Below are 20,572 nucleotides of genomic sequence, written 5' to 3' on the forward strand. Positions count from 1 at the left end.
CCTACTCCTCTGCAATGAACACAGACATCTACAGTGAGATCAAGTTGCTCAGAGCTTGGTCCAGCCTGACCTTGAATGTCTCCAGGGAGGGATCAACCACCACCTCTCTGGGCAACCTGTTCCAGGGCTCCACTACCCTTACTGAAAAAAAAAATCTTTTATCTCCAATTTAATTTCCCTTCTTTTAGTTTGAAACTGTCTCACCTTTTCCTATCACAACAAGACCTTGCTGAAGAGTCTGTCCCCTTCTGTCCTATCACTTCTAGGCATGGGGAGAATGTAATCCTAGAATTCAGCCTCTCTTGAGTGATTTTTTTTTTTATTTTTATTTTTATTTTTTTGGCCAAAGTTACATGGCGTATGGCTCAGGAAATATGTATGAGGTCTGCAAAAAAGCAGAGCAAAAAAACCCAACTCACTGTTCTTTTCGGAGCCAACCAAGGGTCAGTCACATTGCTTTGTCTGGTCAGTAGTGCTCTGGGTCATTAAAACATCATGTGACTTCTCACAAAGCCAAGGATTTTTTTGTTTTAGGGATCAGAATTCTTCCATGTAGCCAGCCTTAGATATTATACCAAAAAGACTCACGATAAAAGACTTCCATTTGTTTGGGATTATATCTCTGGAAATATTGTTTGTGATCATTTAGAAAGTGGATCATTTTAGATGAGACAAAGTATTGTTTAGAGGTAAGATTATCTGGAAGTTTTCATTATGGGTTACAGTTTTTATGCCTTAATCTGCCAGAATTTCATCATGCTGTCTGAAATTCTGCATGTAGAACTAAGCACGCAAACCTGATGTCTGCACTGTGTAAGGAGAGCTGCAGAACTCGAGAGAGTGAAGAAGGAGACACAAAACATTATTGGATCCCTTGGAGAAGTTTAATTGCAATGAAAAGCTTTCAATGCTTCATTGGTTTTAACTAATCAAAAAAGCTAAAGAGTTGAATTCATAACGAATGATTAAGAATTGTTTCTTGTGGAAGTACTGACTATAAAGAAGTTATTTAACATAACAGAAAATACATAACAAGAAATCTTGGCTAGAACTAGAAGTCCAAGAAATGACAAATTTGATATTATTATACAGTCTTATTTAACCACTAAAACTGGTTTATGGGAAAAATAAGGGAAGCTCTTGTGATGTTTTCAACTTAAATCAATGCTTTTCTGGAATTTGTGCTTTTGCCGTGCTAGGATTACTGGGTTCAAAACCAGACTCATTGTGAATCTTAAAGCATATGATTCAGTTACGATGCCTAGTTGTACACAGTCCTTTTTGACTACAAAGAAGGGCAGAGTCTCTGTAATGCTTATATCCCAAGAGATAAAGGGATACTCTCAAGTGAAGGAAGAGGGAAATTGACCTGAAAAAATGTGAAAAACAATCTTTATGCTGTCCTGGAGGATAAAGCATATCCAACATGTATATGCAAAACACATTCATGGCAGCCATCCATAGGTATATGCAGCTCCAGTGTCTCAGATGATCCTAATAATAACGGCAACATTTGGTTAATAAATGATTAACAGATGCAGGCACCACTGAAGAAAGTAAAAAAGACAAAAATAGACAAAAGGTTATTTGCCTAAGTATAACACTAAATTTGACCATTTAGTTAATTTAGTAGATACTGGAGTTGTCCTTGGTAAAAAATATTCCTAAGGAATTGAAACTCAGCCTTTAACAATGCGGTGATCCTGAAGAGCATGGACAGATATGCAGGAGCTTTCAGCAACTGAAGGGGAACCCATGACCACATGTATGAACTTCTATCCCTGTTGTAGCTGTCAGTGTTATTTTGATACTTACTGTGTGTGCTTTCTTGGCTCTGGAAATTGGTTACATCTGCGTTTGTATCTGCTCCTACATATGACCACACTGAAGTATGTTCTTAGTTTAATTACTCCAGTGGAAGGATCTGGACAGGATATTCATTGTGAATCACATACGATTCAAGAACAGGAAAGAAAAGTTTGGGCTTCTCTGGGTTTCATTTTTATTTATTTGATAGTTTTGGTTTGCAGAAAGTTCTGTGCTTGTACTTTACAGGGTGGTCCAGGTGTCAGAGGTGCCAAAGGTCATCGTGGAGATCCAGGTCCAAAGGTACTTTGTACAGCGCTTTACAGTTGTCAGATGCACAGGCTCTTGGTTTATTTCTGCTGCATGTAAACCATGAAATGAATCCCAGATTCTCTACTGTTGCTGGGGAAAATGCATAGTGAAATTCCATTGGTGTTTTATGTATCTCTTTTCATAACTTGTCATGTGTGTTTCTTGATAAAAGAAATGAAAGAAATAAAATTCAGAATGCTGCTACAGCAGCATTATTTATTTATTTATTTATTTATAAAGGATCTATGCCTTTTTAAAATGGAACACTGACTGTTCACTCAAATGCTAACTCATATTTCAGATGTTTCTGCGTCTATCAGTACTTAATTCTTCAAACAGAAGCTGACTTTGTCCATATGATAGGAGTTTAACTTATGTCCTGTGCTACTTTAGGGACCAGATGGACCTCGAGGTGAAATTGGTGTTCCTGGACCTCAAGGACCTCCAGGACCACAAGGACCCAGTGGACTTTCTATTCAAGGCCTTCCAGTGAGATTTATACAAACAATAGGGTTTTCTTCTGTGTTTTGGACAGCATATATCTTAGATTAGACCAAAATATCTTTTGGTGTCCTGATCAGAATCTGCATTTCAGTATTTGAGGGGAAGTTGCATATTTAGGTTTACCCTACAGTGGATTTAATGCCAGGATTCCAGTTCGCACCTGGAGATGAACTTCTGGTTAGCTGGAGGAATTTAATCAGTTTGGTGTGACTCAGGTATGAGCCTTGAGACAAGTGAAAAAAGAATCGTGGTAGGGGAGTAACATGGCCCCGTACCAAATTGTTAATATTTAATCTTTCTTCTAGTTGTGGTATTGCTCAGTGCAGATCAGTTCTGACTTGAAAGGTATTCCTAAGCAAGAACACCGTATTTGCTGCCAAAACTGAGCAATAGTATTCACTGCACTTACAGAGTCTATCATCACAGGAGATGATTAGGCCTGGAATTTGCAAAGCTCTTGTGAAATAAGTATCAGGATTTCATCATAAACACACATTGGCAGAACAATGAACCAACAGGACAAATTTGTTTTATAGCCATCTCCAGTAGATATGTACACACAAGTCCTGAAGGGTATCAGATACGTAATTTTTTTTTCTTGTTTCATAATTTTACTGTTATAATACCCTTTCTTTTTTCTACTGCGCTACAATAAAAATATAACAAAGTAATTTCTTAAAACTACATAATCTTGATGCTGTCATCAGGGAGTGATACCTTAATACCTTAATTATATTAATACTTTAATACCTTAATTATAAAATCAGTTTTTTCACAGAGGAAATGTGTTATGACAGAATTTAATTAAAATTAGCTTATTATCTGGAAAAGTATATCCTTGTCGTACATATATACTGTAGAGATCCAGTGGTTTCATCATTAGTACTCCTGAGTACTGAAATGAAATAGATTCTGAGGAGGAAAGAAAAAAACAACTACATTTTTTGTGACATAATGGCTGTACTTCTGTCAGCTTAATTCTGAAGTCTTTTAAAGTAAATTTCATAGTCTTTTTTTTTATATTTGTAAATTCTTCGTTTACATTTTTTTCAAATTGAGTTAAGGGTTTGCTTTCAGCTGGAAAAGTAGCCTTGTTTTCTGTTTGTATGCTTGTTGGTTGGTTGTTGTTGTTTTTTTTTCCTAAAGATGCTGATAAGAACATTAAAAATAGGAAAGTAACCATATATTTGAGTTACTATGAGTGCTTCTTAATCTGCAGGGGCCACCGGGTGAAAAGGGAGAGAAAGGAGATCTTGGTTTTCCTGGCCTGCAGGTATTCTCTGTTATTGTTTGACCTGTCACTTACTAAGCTTGTATTGAATTGACATCAGTGTGAGTTTAAGGCACATATCCAAAACTGCTGAGAAGTGTGTTGTCATGGTAAATTCAAATGGACATTCAGGAGCAGGAATCTGGGGTATGCTGGTATGCAGTGACCAAATTGTTCAGGGTCTGAAGAACTGATTATTTTCTCGACCTTGTTACACGCTGAATATTGGGTCTGTAACAACTTAGAAACTGTTGACTTTAAAATTCCTTTTTATGTAATGAATTGTTGGTAACATCTGCTTATTTTCACTTCAAGAATAGTAAATTCCGCCTGGAATTAGATAGGACATATTAGGCAGTTAATTTTTTTTAGGGTATCATTTACAAGATCAGCATATTAAAAACTGTAATTTTCAGTGAATCTAAACTTAATTCTTGTCTGGTATTTAGGTAGGAGTTTTCATTCCAATTGATTGCTGCTTCCCAGGATCATTTGCTCTTCCTTTTTCAAACAGTTTTCTTCTCATTATATCCTTCCAGTGTTTGTTAGTTGTTAACAGGTTCCCCCCTTTTGTTCATGTATGTTAGGGACAGTAAACTCATACAATCTTTCCTCATAAATCAGTTTTGTCAGCCTTCTGGACCACCACAGTAATGGCTGCTCTGCTGCTTTCATGAGAGAATGAGATTTCATTTGAACAGTGCGGAGCTGTGCTGGACATAATTTGTAATCATACTTAGGCCATTTCATATTGCTACAATGACTTCAAACAATATTGTACCAGGCTTTGTTTTAGAAAAGAGAAATAGCATTTATACCTTCAGGTTAAGATACTGATTCATGCAGTAAGAGTCATATTGACACAACACTGGAGTGATGCAGATTTCTTTACAGCTTAGCAGCACAGGAAGGCCAATGTGACTCAGTTGTCAGTGTCCTTAACAGAGGATTGTAGTGAGGGAGTGCGAATGAATGTGCATTTCAACAAAGTGTGTTTAATCATCCCTCATTTCACAGAAATACCTTCATTACTAACTCCTCTATGGCCCCACCATTATCAATTTCCTAGTTCCTGTCATTTAAAAATGAAATGAAAAACCATGCCATACAGTTAAATTGGAAAGTGATTTTGTTGCATTCTGTTGAGTTGATCCCATTATTGGTTCTCCCTTTATAATGCTTAGGGTGTCCCAGGAGCATCAGGTTCACCTGGAAGAGATGGAGCTCAAGGTCAAAGGGTAAGGTAAAATGAACTTGTGTTTGTTTAAAAGGATTCCATTCCATAATGGATATGTTTCTTAGCATGGCAGATTTATTGTAGCTTATGTCACTTAAGTTCTGTTGTTTCTGGAGACCTGTATCTCTGTGCCAGAAGACATGGCAGAGATAGGGTGGAGTATCTTTTCATCTGCTAAATCAAGGTTGAGTAATTCTATCATGCCTTTCATAGGAATGGATGTTGCTTGTGTCCAGCACCATTTGCTTATATGTTTAAAATTAGATGGTGGGTGTTACACAGTAAGCATGCAATCAAATGATATAGCTGATTACTGAATAATGAAGACAATTGCAAGGGCATCATATATTGAATGTGAACACATGTAGAAATTACTGATGAGAGGAAAATTTGAATAAGAATATGAAAATTTGGTCAACCTCATTCTGCTTCTGGTAGAACAAATGAAAATACAATCTGTCTAAGAATCAGTAAAAGGCAAATCTTCATATTCATGTGAATAGTTAAACTATAAATTAAACCTTTCTGCTTGGGAAGACTTTCCTTATTAGTTAGGTGCTAGAAGGCAATTGTTAGCATAGTAACAACGTTACTGTATAAGCAGAAGTTCACTATTAAATATGACTTTTCAATTATCCTTGAACAAGATTTATGTATTTATGTTCCTTTTTTTGGATACTGTACTGTAACTCATTTCTGGTAAATCTGAACCTTCTTTGGATTTCTGGCATTTACCTGTGAACATGCTATAAAAGTACATATGTATCTCTATAACGATACTTGACCTCATTACTATGAATTTAAACGTGCTTAAATACTTTCACTATTGTGAATTTAAGCAAGTAATTTAAGTATGTAAATTATTCCACTGAAATTACTGTAGAATTTAGACAATGCATGGATGTTTTTCCTCTAAAATAAAGAAATTAATTTTATTAAGATAAAGATTTGCGTAGCATTATCTTCAGATGAATAACTTTCTAATCAGATGAATAGGCATAATTTTAACTAACTTGTAATGAAATATGAAGATAAATGTATTCCTTTTCCTACTTTATCCTACTGTAATTCTGCCTTCTATATAGAAGCTCAATTTTTACGTGATTTTAATCTCTTCTCTTTGACTGTATTGTATCTTTTCCCCCTAAGTTCCCTGAGCTTGGTATCACCTATTCATGTTAGTAAAGACTTGGAGCCTGACGGACATTTGGATTTTTGCCACAATGCTTGGCTAATCTTGGTCATAGCCAAGTTGAAGTGATTTTGTTCTAGAAATTGTTTATGTGAGTGGCAAAAAAGTACCCCCTCTTTTTCATTCCTCATCACTAGTTAAACTGAGCGTTTTGCTCAGTTTAGCAATTCGGGGTGAGAAGTACCCAGAGTTTTTACTTTATGCTGTCGCTAACAGCTATTGCAGTAGAGTCACTCAGCCCTGTCTGTGTTAGCCAGCAGTTCAGAATTAGTCTAGTTCTCCTACATATGGATCTCAGTGGGTTGATACAGAGAAATTATGTTTCTGAGAAAAGCATGGCATAGGACTAGTGCAGCAAACATTTTTGGTGCATTTTTGGTCTGGAAGGGGCATGCAGTGCTTATTCTGTAGAAGACCCCACCATTGTCTATAATAAAGAATGGCAAGTAAATAAATAGCCAGTTTTTGTAGATGAAATAATCATGCTTGGGTCATCTGTTAATTTTCTTCTGGTGTTCATCAAAGTAGCTGGATAAATAGCTTAGATCTCACAGAAATAGGTCTGTTAACCTTTTATTGTATCTGTGTGACCTTATGCAACGTTGTGCAGCAGTAATTATTTCCACAGCAAAAAACAATGGTGTTTCATTAATTTTATGGTGTTGTAACTTATTTGATTACTGCGGTTATGACAACATAAAATTGCTTTTGATGAATGAAGATCCAAGCCAGTGACGTTACCAAAGTCTCTGAGAAAGGCATAATTCTGAAAGACGTAACTGCAGCAACAGCTACAGGGAACTGGAAAATTCCTAAGAAGTAAATTGCCTTTTTGTATAATGTTCCCTTTGTTGGGCTTCCTCCTGTTAGCCAAGATGCCAAACTACTTTGCAGCTATTATACTACTAGAACTGAGATTTTATACATTATTCTTAGCTTAGCCATCATTTCCTCATTAGTGTTTTTTGTTCATTGAAATATTTTAATTATAGCATGGAACCAGTGCCACAGAGCACTTAAGCAAATGACTAAATCACATCAGTGTTAATGGGAGGTAAGCATGGGACTGATATTTATTGGGAGATTTCTGAAAGCTTTTTTGAACTGGGGATAACATGATAAGAGACTCAATAACTCCTGCAGTCAAGGATTTTTTTTCTTCAGTTACTTCACTTCACTGGTACTTTTTTTTTTCTTTTGAATTCTAACATTTATCATTTGTTTCTATTGTTGAAATCAATTCAGAAAAGGTCTTTATTTTTTACTCTTCATATTTTAATTTAGCAGTAAATCTAGAGAAGTACTTTTCTGTGTTTCTGAACTGCTTTTTAATTCCTGTTTAATTTTGCTTTTTGTGGATTTTAATAACGAGTTAAAAAACTAGAGCATCTCCACTGTCTGCTTTGTGAGTTCATATGAAGATTATTTTTATAACGAAACACCCTCTCTACAAAAAAAAAAAAAAAAGCTTGATGTTATAAAAATACCATGTTAAATTTGAATCAGAGGAATAAATGTGTTTTCTGATAATAAAGCAGACTTTCTGAATATTCCTGATAATATTTTTAAACCTGTCTGGTGACTGGTTTAAATGTACATTTCAGATTCTATAGCATGAGCATTCTCCTGCCCTCTCATCAGCTTCAAGTTATAGAAGAGTGATACTAAAGACTTTATAAAATACAAAAATACTTCTTTTTGTTTTTATTTTATGGCTACTTTTGTGGTTGTTTAGTGTGCTCTCTTACTGTCCTATATTTGTAGCTGGCAATATACAGAGGTTTTTACTAAAGGGAACAACAGATTGTGTTTCTCCCAAGCATATCTTATTGAGAGATACAGCTTGAATAGCACACTGGAGAATCCAAACTGACGTCATGCATCCTGGTGAATATGTAGGCTGTAATTAGACTCTCTGGTGCTTTTTGTTCATCTTTTTCAGCCAAGAGCACAAAGTCTGGAAACAGACTGACACTGACCCTTGTTTAGATGTGTAGGTAGAGAAGGGAAAAGTCTTCTCTTTCCCATATCTCCATGGCTACTATCCAAGGTGAAGTCACAGTTGCAATCCTTGTTATTTCTTGCGAAGTTCAGGCCACTCAAGAGGACAGATCTACACAGCTGCGACAAGGGAAGTCTGATCACACAGTCACAGAACAGCTGAGGTGGGAAGGATTCTCTGGAGGCCATCTGGTCCAAACCAGTGCAGGTTGTTCAAGACCAGGTCCAGGTAGCTTTTGAAAATCTCCAAGGAGGGAGACAGGGAGACTCCACAACTTCCCTGGGCAACCTGTGGCTGTTTTCCACCAACTGCACAGCAGAAGAATTTTTCCTGTTGTTCAGACAGAACCTCTTGTGTTCCAGTTTGTGGCCATCGCCTCTTGTCCTGTCACTGGGCCCCACTGAAAAGAGCACTCTCCCTTCAGGTATTTTTACATGTTGATAACATTCCCTTTGAGCTTCCTCTTCCCCAAACAAAATGGCATCTCCTCACAGGACAGATATGTTCCACTTCTTTGATCATCTTCATAACCCTCTCCTGGACTCTTTCCAGCATGTCCATGTCTTCAGAATTGGACATAGTTCTCCATATGTGGAGAACTCACCAGTGATGAATAGAGTGGAAGGGTCACCTCTTATGACCTGTTGGTGATACTTTACCTGATATAGCCAAGAATACTATTAGCCTTCTTAGCAGCACGCTAAGCTGACTATGGCCAACTATAAGCTGACTCCTGCTAAGCAGGAGCACGCTGCTGACTTATGGCCAACTTTGTGTCTATGACAGCACCCCAAAGCCTTTTATTTCAAGCTGCTTTCCAGCTGGAGTCTCCAGCATGTCCTGGTGCCGGGAGATGTTCCTCCCCAGGGAGGAGACTACATTTCTCCTTGCTGGGAAACACCATGAAAGACTTTGCTGAAGTCTGCAAAGATGGTATTCACTGCTCTTCCCTCCATAAGGTTGGTGAGTTCATTAACATAAACTTATGAGGATGGTCAGGCATGACTTGCTGTTGGTGACTCTATGCTGACTACTTCTGATTATTTTCTTCTCCTTCATGTGCCTCGAAATGGTTGCCAGATTTATACATCATCCCGAGTGCCTATCACGTTCCTCTTGATGACACCTGTTCTGAATGCCAAGTTTGCATCTCCTGTGCTTATAACATTGTCACTACTCACAGCTGTCTCATAGGTGTCCTCTGCTGGGCATCTCCTTGGTAAAGTGATAGGCTTCTTCCTTATCAGGTTAGTATGTACTGGGGGAAGCTCTGTTGGATGTCTGCTGAAGGTGGGACTGGAGACTTGTATGATGTTATTGATTTTCCTTGTTCAGCTGCTGCAGTGTGTAATCAATGAATATTAAGATGTTACAATTATGAAATAAACAAGAGAGTTTGACAAAGCAGACTATGATAACAAAAAGAGGATAAATAGAAGGCTTACCCCTATCCAGGGCTCACTCACAAAACACCAGCAGAGGCAATCTCCAGAAGAGATCCTTCCCCACTGGTAGCCAGCTCTTAAATAGGTTTAGGGGAGGTGAAGCCTGGCTCCACCCCTTCCAGCAGCCCAGATGAATTGCCTTCACCTGTGCTCCTCTGGCTGACTCATTGCTTGCCTCAGGTGATCAGAGGTTCAGGCCGTGACTCAGCAATTCCCATACATGCAGCTACTTTGGATTCCAGGAATATTGAACAGTGCTACTTTACCCTGCTTGCAGATATTTGTCTGCAGTGAGATACATCTAAGTGATAAGGAAGATGATTCAGCATCTTAAACATATCTTCAGCTCCTAATGGTTCCTCTTCTGCGTGCTCTGAGAGCAGGATGTCGAAGAAACCTGCTGTAAGACACAAAGTCTATGTCTGAACTAGCACATGAGATATTGCTGCAACGCAGTTTTTAGCATATCTACAGTGTTTTTATGTGGTCTCTCATATTGAACATTCTTCTTGGTAGTGTTGGCTGACACCAATTACAACTCTTCCAGTGCATAGTTCAGAGGACAGTGTAGATCTTAAATCATTTCCAGTCTGCATTTCCAGTTTGTGTAAATAAACACTGATTGAGTGAGATTTAGAGAATCATCAGATTAAGGTTGGAAGGGACCTTTCAGAATTCATTTGTTCACAGCTCAGGTCCACGTTAAATTTAATCTTGAATATCTCCAAGGATGAAGACTCCACAACCTCTCTGTGCAATCTGTGTCAATATACAATATACCACTTCATTGTAACACTTTTTTTCTAGCACCTCATTAAAACTTCCCTCTTTCAACTTGTATCTTTTGCCTTTTGTCCTATCACTGTACACCTATGAGATTATTCTTGTCATGTCTCTTTCTTCCAATTAGGTAATTTATACAGTAATAAGATTGCCCCTTAGTGTTTTCTCTTCCAGGCTGAGCAAACCAATTTATTTCAACCTCTCTTCATATGTCCTGTGCTCCAGACCCTGACCATTTGGTGACCCTGAATTGGACATGTTAATCTTTAAGAAGACCAAAACCATACACACCTGCTGCTGAACCTGATGGCTGTGCTCTGATAGTCAGAATGTGGTTGGTCTTTGTTGCAGTGGCATGCTGATGACTCATGTTCAATCTATTGTCCCCTAGGGACCCCAGATTATTTTCCATGAAGGTGCAGAAATGTGCCCATGCACATCAGCATGAGCTGTGCCACATCTTTTGCTCTGAGGATCTCTTTAATTTAGAAGTGAAGGTATACTCAGAGGGAAACATATACGTAAAGAATTTTTTTCTTTGAAAGTTAACTGCAGTTAAAACTTAAATAATTAACAAGGGATATGAAAGAAATATGTTTTAAACTATGAAGAATTAATGCTGAATTAATTTTGGACTATCATATCATAGATGGCACTTTCACAAGGAAGAAAGGAAATTCAAAGTCAACTTACTCTTGTGTGTTGAGACAGAACTAGACAATTGTGATAAAAAAAAAAGATTTGTGTTCTGACCAAAGCATCCAAAAAGCTACATTTCTGCTATTTTTTTGGGTTAGATTTAATCAAAAATAGCTCATGTTTGTGCATGACCTTTTGGAAGCTACACCTCAGATTAATATGCTGGTTTAATAAAATTTTACTGGGGCCCCTGGTACAGGAAAGATTCGGAGCTGTTGGAGTGGGTCCAGATGAGGGCCGTGAAGATGATCAGAAGACTGGAGCACTTTTCCTTTGAAAAAAGATTGAAGGAGTTGGGCTTGTTTAGCTTGGAGAAGGAGAGTTCTGGGAAGACCTCACTGCAGTCTTCCAATACTTGATGGGAGCTTATAAGCAAGAGGGAGACTGACTTTTCACATGGTCTGATAATGACAGGATAAGGGTGAATGGCTTTAAGCTAAAAGAGAGTAGATTTAGGTTAGATGGTAGGAAGAAATTTTTTTACTTTGAGGATGATGAGACACTGGAAAAGGTTGCCCAGGAGGGTTGCAGATGCCCCATTTCTAGAGGCATTCAAGGCCAGTTTGGATGGGATCCTGGACAGCCTGATCTAGTGGATGTCAACTCTGCTCATGGTAGTGGGGTTGGAACTAGGTGATCTTTTAGGCCCTCTCCAACCGAAGTCATTCAGTGATATTTTTCTCATGGTCACAGCAGTTGTTGTTTTGTGTGTGTGTGTGTGTTTTAACAAGAGGAATTTTTTAAATTTTTCGTCAGAAAAAGAAAAAAAATAAAGGTAAGGTAGTCATAGGTTGCAGTTTGCATTTGGTTTTTCGACGTATTCAAAAGCAGTATGTGGAAGTCCTTCAAGCCTTAGTAGCTTCAGTTGAGATTTTGCCAGTGTTTATCCTACTTGTAAAACCACTTCTCTGCAAATACCCCAAACAAAGTTTGAGCTGCCAAAAGCTGAAGTGATTCTAGTGAAGCCAGCAGCAGCCTCTACTGTCTTCATCAGGGTTGAAATTTTATGGAGATTTAGATGGTACCTACGTTCTATGATGCCATTTGTATTCTAGCAAATTATATTTCTAATTAAAAAAGCAGTTGTAGCTACGCTATTTCTCCACTGCTCTTTTTCATACTACTACCGTAGCATGCTCCAATTTAAGATGACTATGCAAAACAATATTCATCTTGATTCTAAACTGCCCTCCATTTGAGGTCATACATCAAAATGCTCTTGATCGTGCACTAAGGAGATTCAGTTGGTGGCTGTGTATGCAGTTGTTCCTGTTGTGGCTTTGGCTGAATAAGGGATGAAGAGCTGTTGTGCTGTGTAATTCCTTCAGGCATTCTGGAGATATTGAAGCAAAGAAGAAATTTCAATAAATAGCAGAGTGAATTATATCTTTAAGGCTTCAGTACTCTGAATATAGCTTGTGAATTCTCACAGTACTCTGTTTTTTTATACATTACGTAGACAAAAAATAATGGGAAACAAGAGCCAGAAGAAATACATTCCCAGTCTTTCTGCCAGTTTCCTGTTACCTTAGTAATCTTCCCTGCTCCCAAGTTCAGAATGAGTATCAAATCCATTCTGGTTCATCAGATAACCTAAATAATGTCATTGAAGCATAAACAAATATCTTTGGTCTTTAACCTACATGAGAGAATAGGTGTTGCCTTACTTGCCCTTAAATGCAACCTCTCTTTGTCTTAATTTATAAAAAGCAATTTTCACAGTTAACAAGTATAATAGGAAGTGATTTTGTGTGGCCAAGAGATACATGCACAGTGCCAGGAGAACGGAATCCTAGGAACAGGTAAGAATTGGGAGCAGCCAAAAGTAAGAAAATTGCTCCTAAGAAATAAATTGTGAGTTATATTCCAAGATAATGTGATAGTTGTGATCATTCTGTTAGTTCTACACTTTGATTTGGATGGGAGAAGGGATGGACATCGTACAGTGTTATTTTTATGCTATATTCTAGAAGTCAATGGAAGGCTCTCCAATTCCTTCCCCAGTAGATAAATTAAGCCCTCATGGATGTCCAGCCAGTTTTCACCTTGCCTTAGTACGAATCAAAGATAAGTGCAGATTTTCAGTCCTTGCTTTAAAAGGTGAAATATATTTGTAAACATGAAGATACCAATTTTCCCGGAGATGATACTATTTACAAAACCAAGGAGTTATATAATCTTCCATGCTATTATAAAACTGAATGACACCCGTCACTGAATTTTTCAAAACCTTGTTCATGCTGATTCCTTCTGAGTGTCAGAAATCCTATTTCATCATTTGTAATGCAGTTCAAAGTTCCTTCTGCCATTCTGTCTCCTTCAGAAATAACAATTTTGAAGAATGAATTCACTTCCTTTACTTAGCAAATGTATTTGAATTGAACTGGACTTGCAACCTTTTCTCTGTGTAGGTCTTAAAACTATTGTGATCCAGTAACCTTATTTCAGTGCCAATTTGATATTATTTTTGCTTTTGTGATGGGAGACCTGCTTTGTACTTGGAAGTTTCAGAAATCATCTGGCTGCATTATGAAATAGGAAAATAATATTTCCTTATCAATCTGAAAGATGCATAGATGACAGAATACAAATTGATCATGATGATCATCATAACACTCTTCTGGTGTATTTTTTTTTAAACAATCCTTTCTAGGTACATGACAGATGATATTCCCACACCAGATTTTTTATTCCATATGAAAGCAGTTTTTAATCAGTTTCCAAACCATGTAAAGCGTGAAACAACTAGTTCATGCTATATTAATTACTGAAACTAAGCTCTTTTTCTATTAAGAACTAGAATGTTCTTTACTCTGTGTGTGAGCATGAACACTTTAAAAACCTCACTTTCCTTCTACTCTTACCTCCATATTCTGGTCTTGAGCCAGCAATAAGATCGTATTTCTCCTTTTGAGTTTGTGTAGTAATTAAATAATTGTCATATGACTGGCTGTTCAGAAATCTGTTTTATAGTATGCGGGCGCAAAATGTGTATTTTGGTTAATTTGCACGAATGCTTTACCGATAATGTATTTTCTTCTACATCTGGTCAGCCTTTCTTCTCTGATTTGCTTGCTTTCCAGTCTCCAAGATATCTTTAGTTTCTGGCTCAAATTCTGGAAGCTCTGAAGCACGTTCATAATGTAAACCACATGAGAATCCCTATCGAACTCTCATTATGCTGCTTCCTGAGTCAGGACCTCTGTGATAGCTGGTACATATGTACAGTGTAGCTGGACAGAAAGATGCATGGCAATTAAAGTCTTTCAGCACTTAATCCATGGGACTATGAACAGTCACAACCAGTGAGAACAGACCTGGAAGTGTGACCCATCTTGTGGGAGACAAGTTGGACAGCAGACCCTCATTATAGCAGCATTAGAAGTGAAATTTGCTTAGAGGAGAAAAGTGCCAGTACAAAGATTTTTGCATTACTTTCTTATTTCAAAAGCACAGTGAAACCGTGGTTGGATTTTTTAAAATGCTGGCTACGCTGTAGCTCCTTTTAAGAAATAAACTCTCCCCAGAGCAAAAAAAGAAAAGAAAGAAAAAGCTTTCTAGAAGAAATTGAACAAATTAATAACTTATGTATAAAAAGCTGATAAAATTATATACATTCCTTCTTTCTAGGGCCTTCCTGGCAAAGATGGACCCACAGGCCCACAAGGACCTCCTGGCCCAGTTGTGAGTATTGCCCATTGACTTTATTACTGTAAAGATCGGCAGATCTTAGGGGGGTAGTAGGTCACTCTGTTATCTAGGCAAGGCCAAAAGTTCTCCCTGGAAGCTAGGATTCTCATGACTCACAAAGTTGGCAGAAAGCTGCTTGTCCAGTGTCATTTTTTTCCATTCTCACTTAGCTCAAGAAAAAAAAAATGTCTGGAGAGAAGAGAGTTGTTCCATCAATAGGTTGATAGTTTGCTTCTAGCTGAATAATGGCACTACGTAAGAGAAATTAATGTTGTTACTGTTTGGGGTAAGACTTTCTTTCTGCAAGAAATTCCACTTGGGATTATTAGTTGAAGTGAATTGCTCAGTTTGCTACGACTGGAGGCTGAAAGTGAGTGTGCATATTCAAATGCTCTCATAGAATAATCAAAAAAGACAGCGGGGACCTCATTCAGCCTTCAGTGCAAGATGTAAGTTTGCTTCCAGAGTCAGTTTCATGCTTCCTAGCTAGCATGGTTAGGCAAAGTTAATGTCTTTTTGACAGATTTATATTAGATAAAACCGCTGATGGTGTTGAGTGTTCTCCATGCAGAGAGTCATAGAATTATAGATATCTCAAGCTGGAATGCACCCATGAGGATCATCGAGTCCAACTCCTGGATTCACACAGGACCACCCAAAATTCAAACCATATTTTTAAGAACATTGTCCAAACTCTTCTTGAACTCCAGAAGGCTTAGTGCCATGACCGCTGTTCTGGGGAGCCTGTGACAGTGCCTGACCACACTCTGGTGAAAAACCTTTTCATAATACACAGCTTGTCTGTCCCCTGACACAGCTCCATGCCATTCCCTTGGGCCTTGTTGCTGTCATCAGGGACATGTGAGGAGCTGTAAGCTGCCATGAGGGCTCCCCTCAGCTCCTGTGCTCTGGGCTGAACAAATGAAGAGACTTCAGATGCTCCTCATAAATCTTGCCCTCTAGATCCTTCACCATCTTTATAGCCCTCCTTTGAATGCTCTCTAACAGTTCTGTGTCCTGTATACATTGTGCCATCCAAAACAGCACACAGTGCTCAAGGTGATGTTGCACCAGAACAGGGTGCAACAGTCACTTCTCTTGGCTGGCTAGATATGCATCCCCCAGAACAGTAGTAATGTCACAGGATTAGCCTCATGATTCAGCAGTCCATGCCTTCTTCAGAGAGCATGCCTCAAAAGCCAGTTTTTCTCGGGTACTTCTCCCAGGGCAGTGCTTTTGATGCGCTTTCTACTGCAAAATGTATGTCTTAATCTTTTCTCTTTTTGGTCCTTGACTGGCAGAAATTCTGTGGTTAGGAGATGTAACTAGCTAGCCAGTTGTCTTGCTGAAATGACGTTTCTCACTATGTTCTCATGACGTTTACTTAGCTCATATTCAATCCAATCCTTGGAAAAAAAGATTATTATTCCCATGCAATCTGAACAAAAAATTTCTGTCAGCCCAACAGTTGATTGTGTTGGGATTGCCCAGTCCGTGGTCACCAGTTGAAAAATGAAATATAGCTGGATGATTTGTAGCAGAGATGTATTAAGGCATAAGCTATTTTGTTTGTGATATGGGATATTTAAAAGCAACACCCAAGTTTCTGCTGACTTTGAGTATAGCACCTTTCTTTGTAAGTAGGTCAAACGAAGTCCAAGATCATCTGAAAATAAGGGTGTCATAATCCATACCTAAAATTGCAGTTTTGTTGTTGATGTGTGTACAATTTAAATTCAAATATTGAATTATTTTGTAATAGCTGACTAGATCAGGAAGCAAGACAGTTTGCACTGATAAAAGTGAATCAGTATTAAAAAGTAAAATCCAATATACAGCATCTTGATTTTTAATCTTCTTCTGAAAAATAAATTAATACATTCAAGTACGAGTAGCCCCCAAGTTAAAAACAAAAAAAAACCAACAACAAAAAACAAACAAACAAAACCAACAGAAAATGATTCAGTAACTGTAAAAGATTTGTAAACTGTAAAAATGTACCTGTGCTTAATAATGCAACTCTAAATGCCCTCTGAATTCTAAGTGAGGAAATACTGCTTTAAGGACTTCTCCTGCATCACAGCTCTTTCTCTCAGCAGGCCTCATGGATGTCATCATGTTTTCTTTCTCTTCTCCACATAGGGCATACCTGGTGCTCCAGGTGTTCCAGGTATTACAGGAAGCCAGGGGCCACAAGGTGATGTTGGAGCTCCTGTGAGTATCATAAATTAATACTGATATATTTGTTATTGTGCATTCATTGATTTCTGATCCCGGCTTCACTGTTTTCATAATTCCTCAGTATTTATGCTCATGATCTGTTTGCAGTTTGTGATTAAGCAAAATGTTTTTCTTTGTTTGTTTTTCATATTTAAATGTATTTGTTGATCTTGCATATAATGTTTGGAATATAGGAATTAGAGAGTTAAAATTAGAGGTTGAAGTGAAAGTAAGAACATAATAGTGTAAGATCTTGTGATCTGTGTGCAATTACTTTTTCCTTTTTTTCCTTTGCTTTTTAAGTTAAAATATGCCTTTTATTAATCCCAGTATTTCAGAAATAAGTTTATTCTTATTATCATACTGTAAAAATATTGCAGGAAGTTACTTTGGGTTTACATCAGAGGAACTCTTTAATGATAATGGCTTTTCCTATAATGGAATTATAAATTTCAGCTGCAGGAAGTTTGACCAGCAACTTGATTGAGTGCAAAACCACACACTTTCTACCTAAAATTAGTATTTGGACCGTCTAGTATTACATTCAATTTTCAGATGTTATTTCCTTTTTTATAAAACAAAACAGTTTAACTAGAAGAATGTAATCTGATTATAAAGTGATTGTAGAAGATACATAAAAGAGCTAGAAGAATTACAGTGGACCTCTTCTCTGTAATAGTTCAGATAGTATTTTACATTAATATTTTAGCATTTCATTACTTGGTTAATTATAAAATGTACTTGTTTCTTTGCACATATCAAAGAGAATGTTCTCTTTAATTTTTAAATTCACCTGGATGTGACCATGTGTACTTCTTACTTGATTTGTAGAATAGATTTGTTTTTTTCAAAATCCAGTTTGCTTTGGAGATTAGTCTAAGGCAAGCATTTTATTTGGTTAAGTGGGAATTCAGTAACTGATGACATGTAAGCAAAGGTAACAGCCTAAAGCACAAGTCTGCATGGTTTCTAAGTGCAATCCTGAAATGTCCTAAGGAGATTTGATGAGCTATGGAAATTATTACTGTCAGTGTGTAAGATGTTGCCCCTTCACTTCATATCCAAACGTGTTCCAGATATTGAACTAAATCTCCTAGAATGTAGATATTCCTGTGAGTCATGTAAGACCTTTACTACGAATGTTTAAACTCTAATAGTTCTGAAAAAAATAGCTAGATGTGTGAAAACTGATAGAATTTCAGTAACTGTCTTTCCCCATGGTAGACTTATATGAAATAGACCTAAAAATAATCTATCCATTTTTGTTGGGGTTTCATTTTTCCTAGGATAGGAGGATAAACTAAGCTTTAGCTAGGAATTAGTCAGCAGGTTAACTCTTGGCACGGACATTGATGTGTTTCAGGTGTACCTGAACAGAAGTCCCTGCTTGGCCTACCATAAAAGCCTTGCTGGCAATGTTGTAACTGCCCAGACAACTTGTTCCAATGCTTAATCATCCTCACCATTATTATGGCGTTACTTTATCTTCAATGTCATAGTTGATTTTCCAAGCAGTTTAATTCCTTTGCTGTCTACTCGTATATAGTCGCTGCCAAGGTCTTCATGCAAAGCTGAATTCTTTTTTATCCCATCATCCTTCCCTTCTTCATACTCAATACTATTGTTAGACATATTTCAGCCATCAAAAGTCACCTCAGGGCCTGCCCTTGTTGGCATTTTAAACAAGATTATCCAGTATGTGATAACCTCCAGAGAAGATTATATTCTCCACGTAATTGTCCTTGTTCAGTTTACTGTGATGTTGCAAGGCAGATGGTACATAGGTTTTAAGTTTTAAGATATAAAAAACAATGTTTTAAAATATAACAAAACAATAATTGATTTTACATTGGATCTTTTTGTAGGGTGCTCCTGGACCTAAAGGTGAAAGGGGTGAACGGGTAAGTCTATGTTCCCAGGTTAGCTGTTTTTTTTTCTGAGGCTGTGTATCTTGTGAAAAGCTTTTTTCCAACAATTTATTGTTCTTTTTGTTTACAAGAATACAAGAACAATAATTTTCTCTGTGCAATCAAGCAAACTTACTTTTTTTCCAGACATTGTCTTGTATATAGCTACACAAATGTTTGAAGGTGAGAAGAATTAAGCATGTCCCCAAATCTTGCTTGAAGATTTCATTCTCAGACTTCTATTTGCTTTCTAAAAACAGCAATGGGGACCAATGAAATCCCCAAACTTCCTTGGCTTTGTTTTCATCTGTAAAGATGGGATCTCTCAGTAAGAATAAATGTATTTCATTGTACTGAACACTTTCAAGACAGAAATGAATAAAACAATGCAACAGTACTTGTTTTTGTTATCCAGGGTGATCTGCAGTCCCAAGCAATGGTGCGTGCTGTTGCTCGTCAAGTGTGCGAACAGCTCATCCAGGGTAAATACTTTTATAGTTCATAAGCTCCTATCTCTAGATTAGATCTTTTCTTGCCATAGTTGCTCATAAATATGATGCTTTTCAGACTGTCTAGGTGGATCTGTTCATTTTAGGCTGGACTGTCAGTATTTATGATCCAGCTGGATTTATCTTGAACTAAAGCTCATTAGTATCAGGCAGCTAAAAACCAGCTTGTATTTTTCCAATTTATTAGGGTGTACATAAGCTTCTGCTGTAACAATTCTAGAGTTTTGCAGATCTCAAATACAAAAAAAACCAAAACAAAACAGCAAGAACAAAATCCACAAAAGCAAGGAAATGAAATTCTGCACAGTAGTTGTCCTTATTTTCTGTATACTTCCTAAACCAATGTTTCTTCACCAACTTCATGTCACTGAAGTTCCTAGCATGCCAGACCGCAGCCTTGAGGACCTGCTAGTGCTCTGTTCAAACTTAGCTGAATTGGATTCTCCACTGCATATTAAAAATGTTGATGTTTTTCCTGACAGGTCATATGGCCAGATATAATTCCATTCTGAATCAGATACCAAGCCAGTCTGTCTCAACGCGAACTATTGCAGGACCTCCTGGGGAACCAGGCCGGCCAGGGGCTCCAGGGCCACAGGGTGAGCAAGGTTCTCCAGGCATGCAAGGATTCCCAGGAAACCCTGGTCAACCTGGAAGACCAGGAGAAAGAGGTAGGCTTCATAATTCACTAATAAAAAATAGACTTTAATTTCTTTATACATTGTGGTGGATTCTGTCTTCTGTATTAACATTTTGTGATGACGGTGTTTTCTCTCTACTTGATTGTTGAGCTCATCACAGATTATAGTGAAAGGTCTGGAAACTCTCAAGTCATAAAAGCAATGTACACATGTAGGTTGACAAGATTATAGAATATCCCAGGTTGGAATTGACCCATAAGAGCAATCATGTCCAAATCCTTGAATAACTAAAAAAAAAAAAAAAAATTAAAAAATAAATAATAGAAAACATAATTAAACCGTAAATTATATATAT

At 37.5% G+C, this 20,572-nt stretch overlaps 1 protein-coding gene across 1 annotated transcript in view; it reads left to right on the forward strand.

Moving 5' to 3' along the window:
* Window positions 1-20,572, forward strand: part of COL14A1 (collagen type XIV alpha 1 chain) — a 117,520-nt gene that overhangs the window by 84,261 nt on the left and 12,687 nt on the right. The window contains exons 37-45 of the mRNA XM_042869182.1: window positions 2,056-2,109; window positions 2,512-2,607; window positions 3,842-3,895; window positions 5,077-5,130; window positions 14,881-14,934; window positions 17,083-17,154; window positions 19,026-19,061; window positions 19,483-19,549; window positions 20,059-20,247. Of these exons, the coding sequence (XP_042725116.1) occupies window positions 2,056-2,109; window positions 2,512-2,607; window positions 3,842-3,895; window positions 5,077-5,130; window positions 14,881-14,934; window positions 17,083-17,154; window positions 19,026-19,061; window positions 19,483-19,549; window positions 20,059-20,247 (676 nt within the window). The remainder of the gene's footprint in view (window positions 1-2,055; window positions 2,110-2,511; window positions 2,608-3,841; window positions 3,896-5,076; window positions 5,131-14,880; window positions 14,935-17,082; window positions 17,155-19,025; window positions 19,062-19,482; window positions 19,550-20,058; window positions 20,248-20,572) is intronic.

Source organism: Lagopus leucura, unplaced genomic scaffold (genome assembly GCF_019238085.1).
Source record: "Lagopus leucura isolate 7727_CA_CO unplaced genomic scaffold, USGS_WTPT01 Super-Scaffold_100002, whole genome shotgun sequence".
NCBI lineage: Eukaryota > Metazoa > Chordata > Aves > Galliformes > Phasianidae > Lagopus > Lagopus leucura.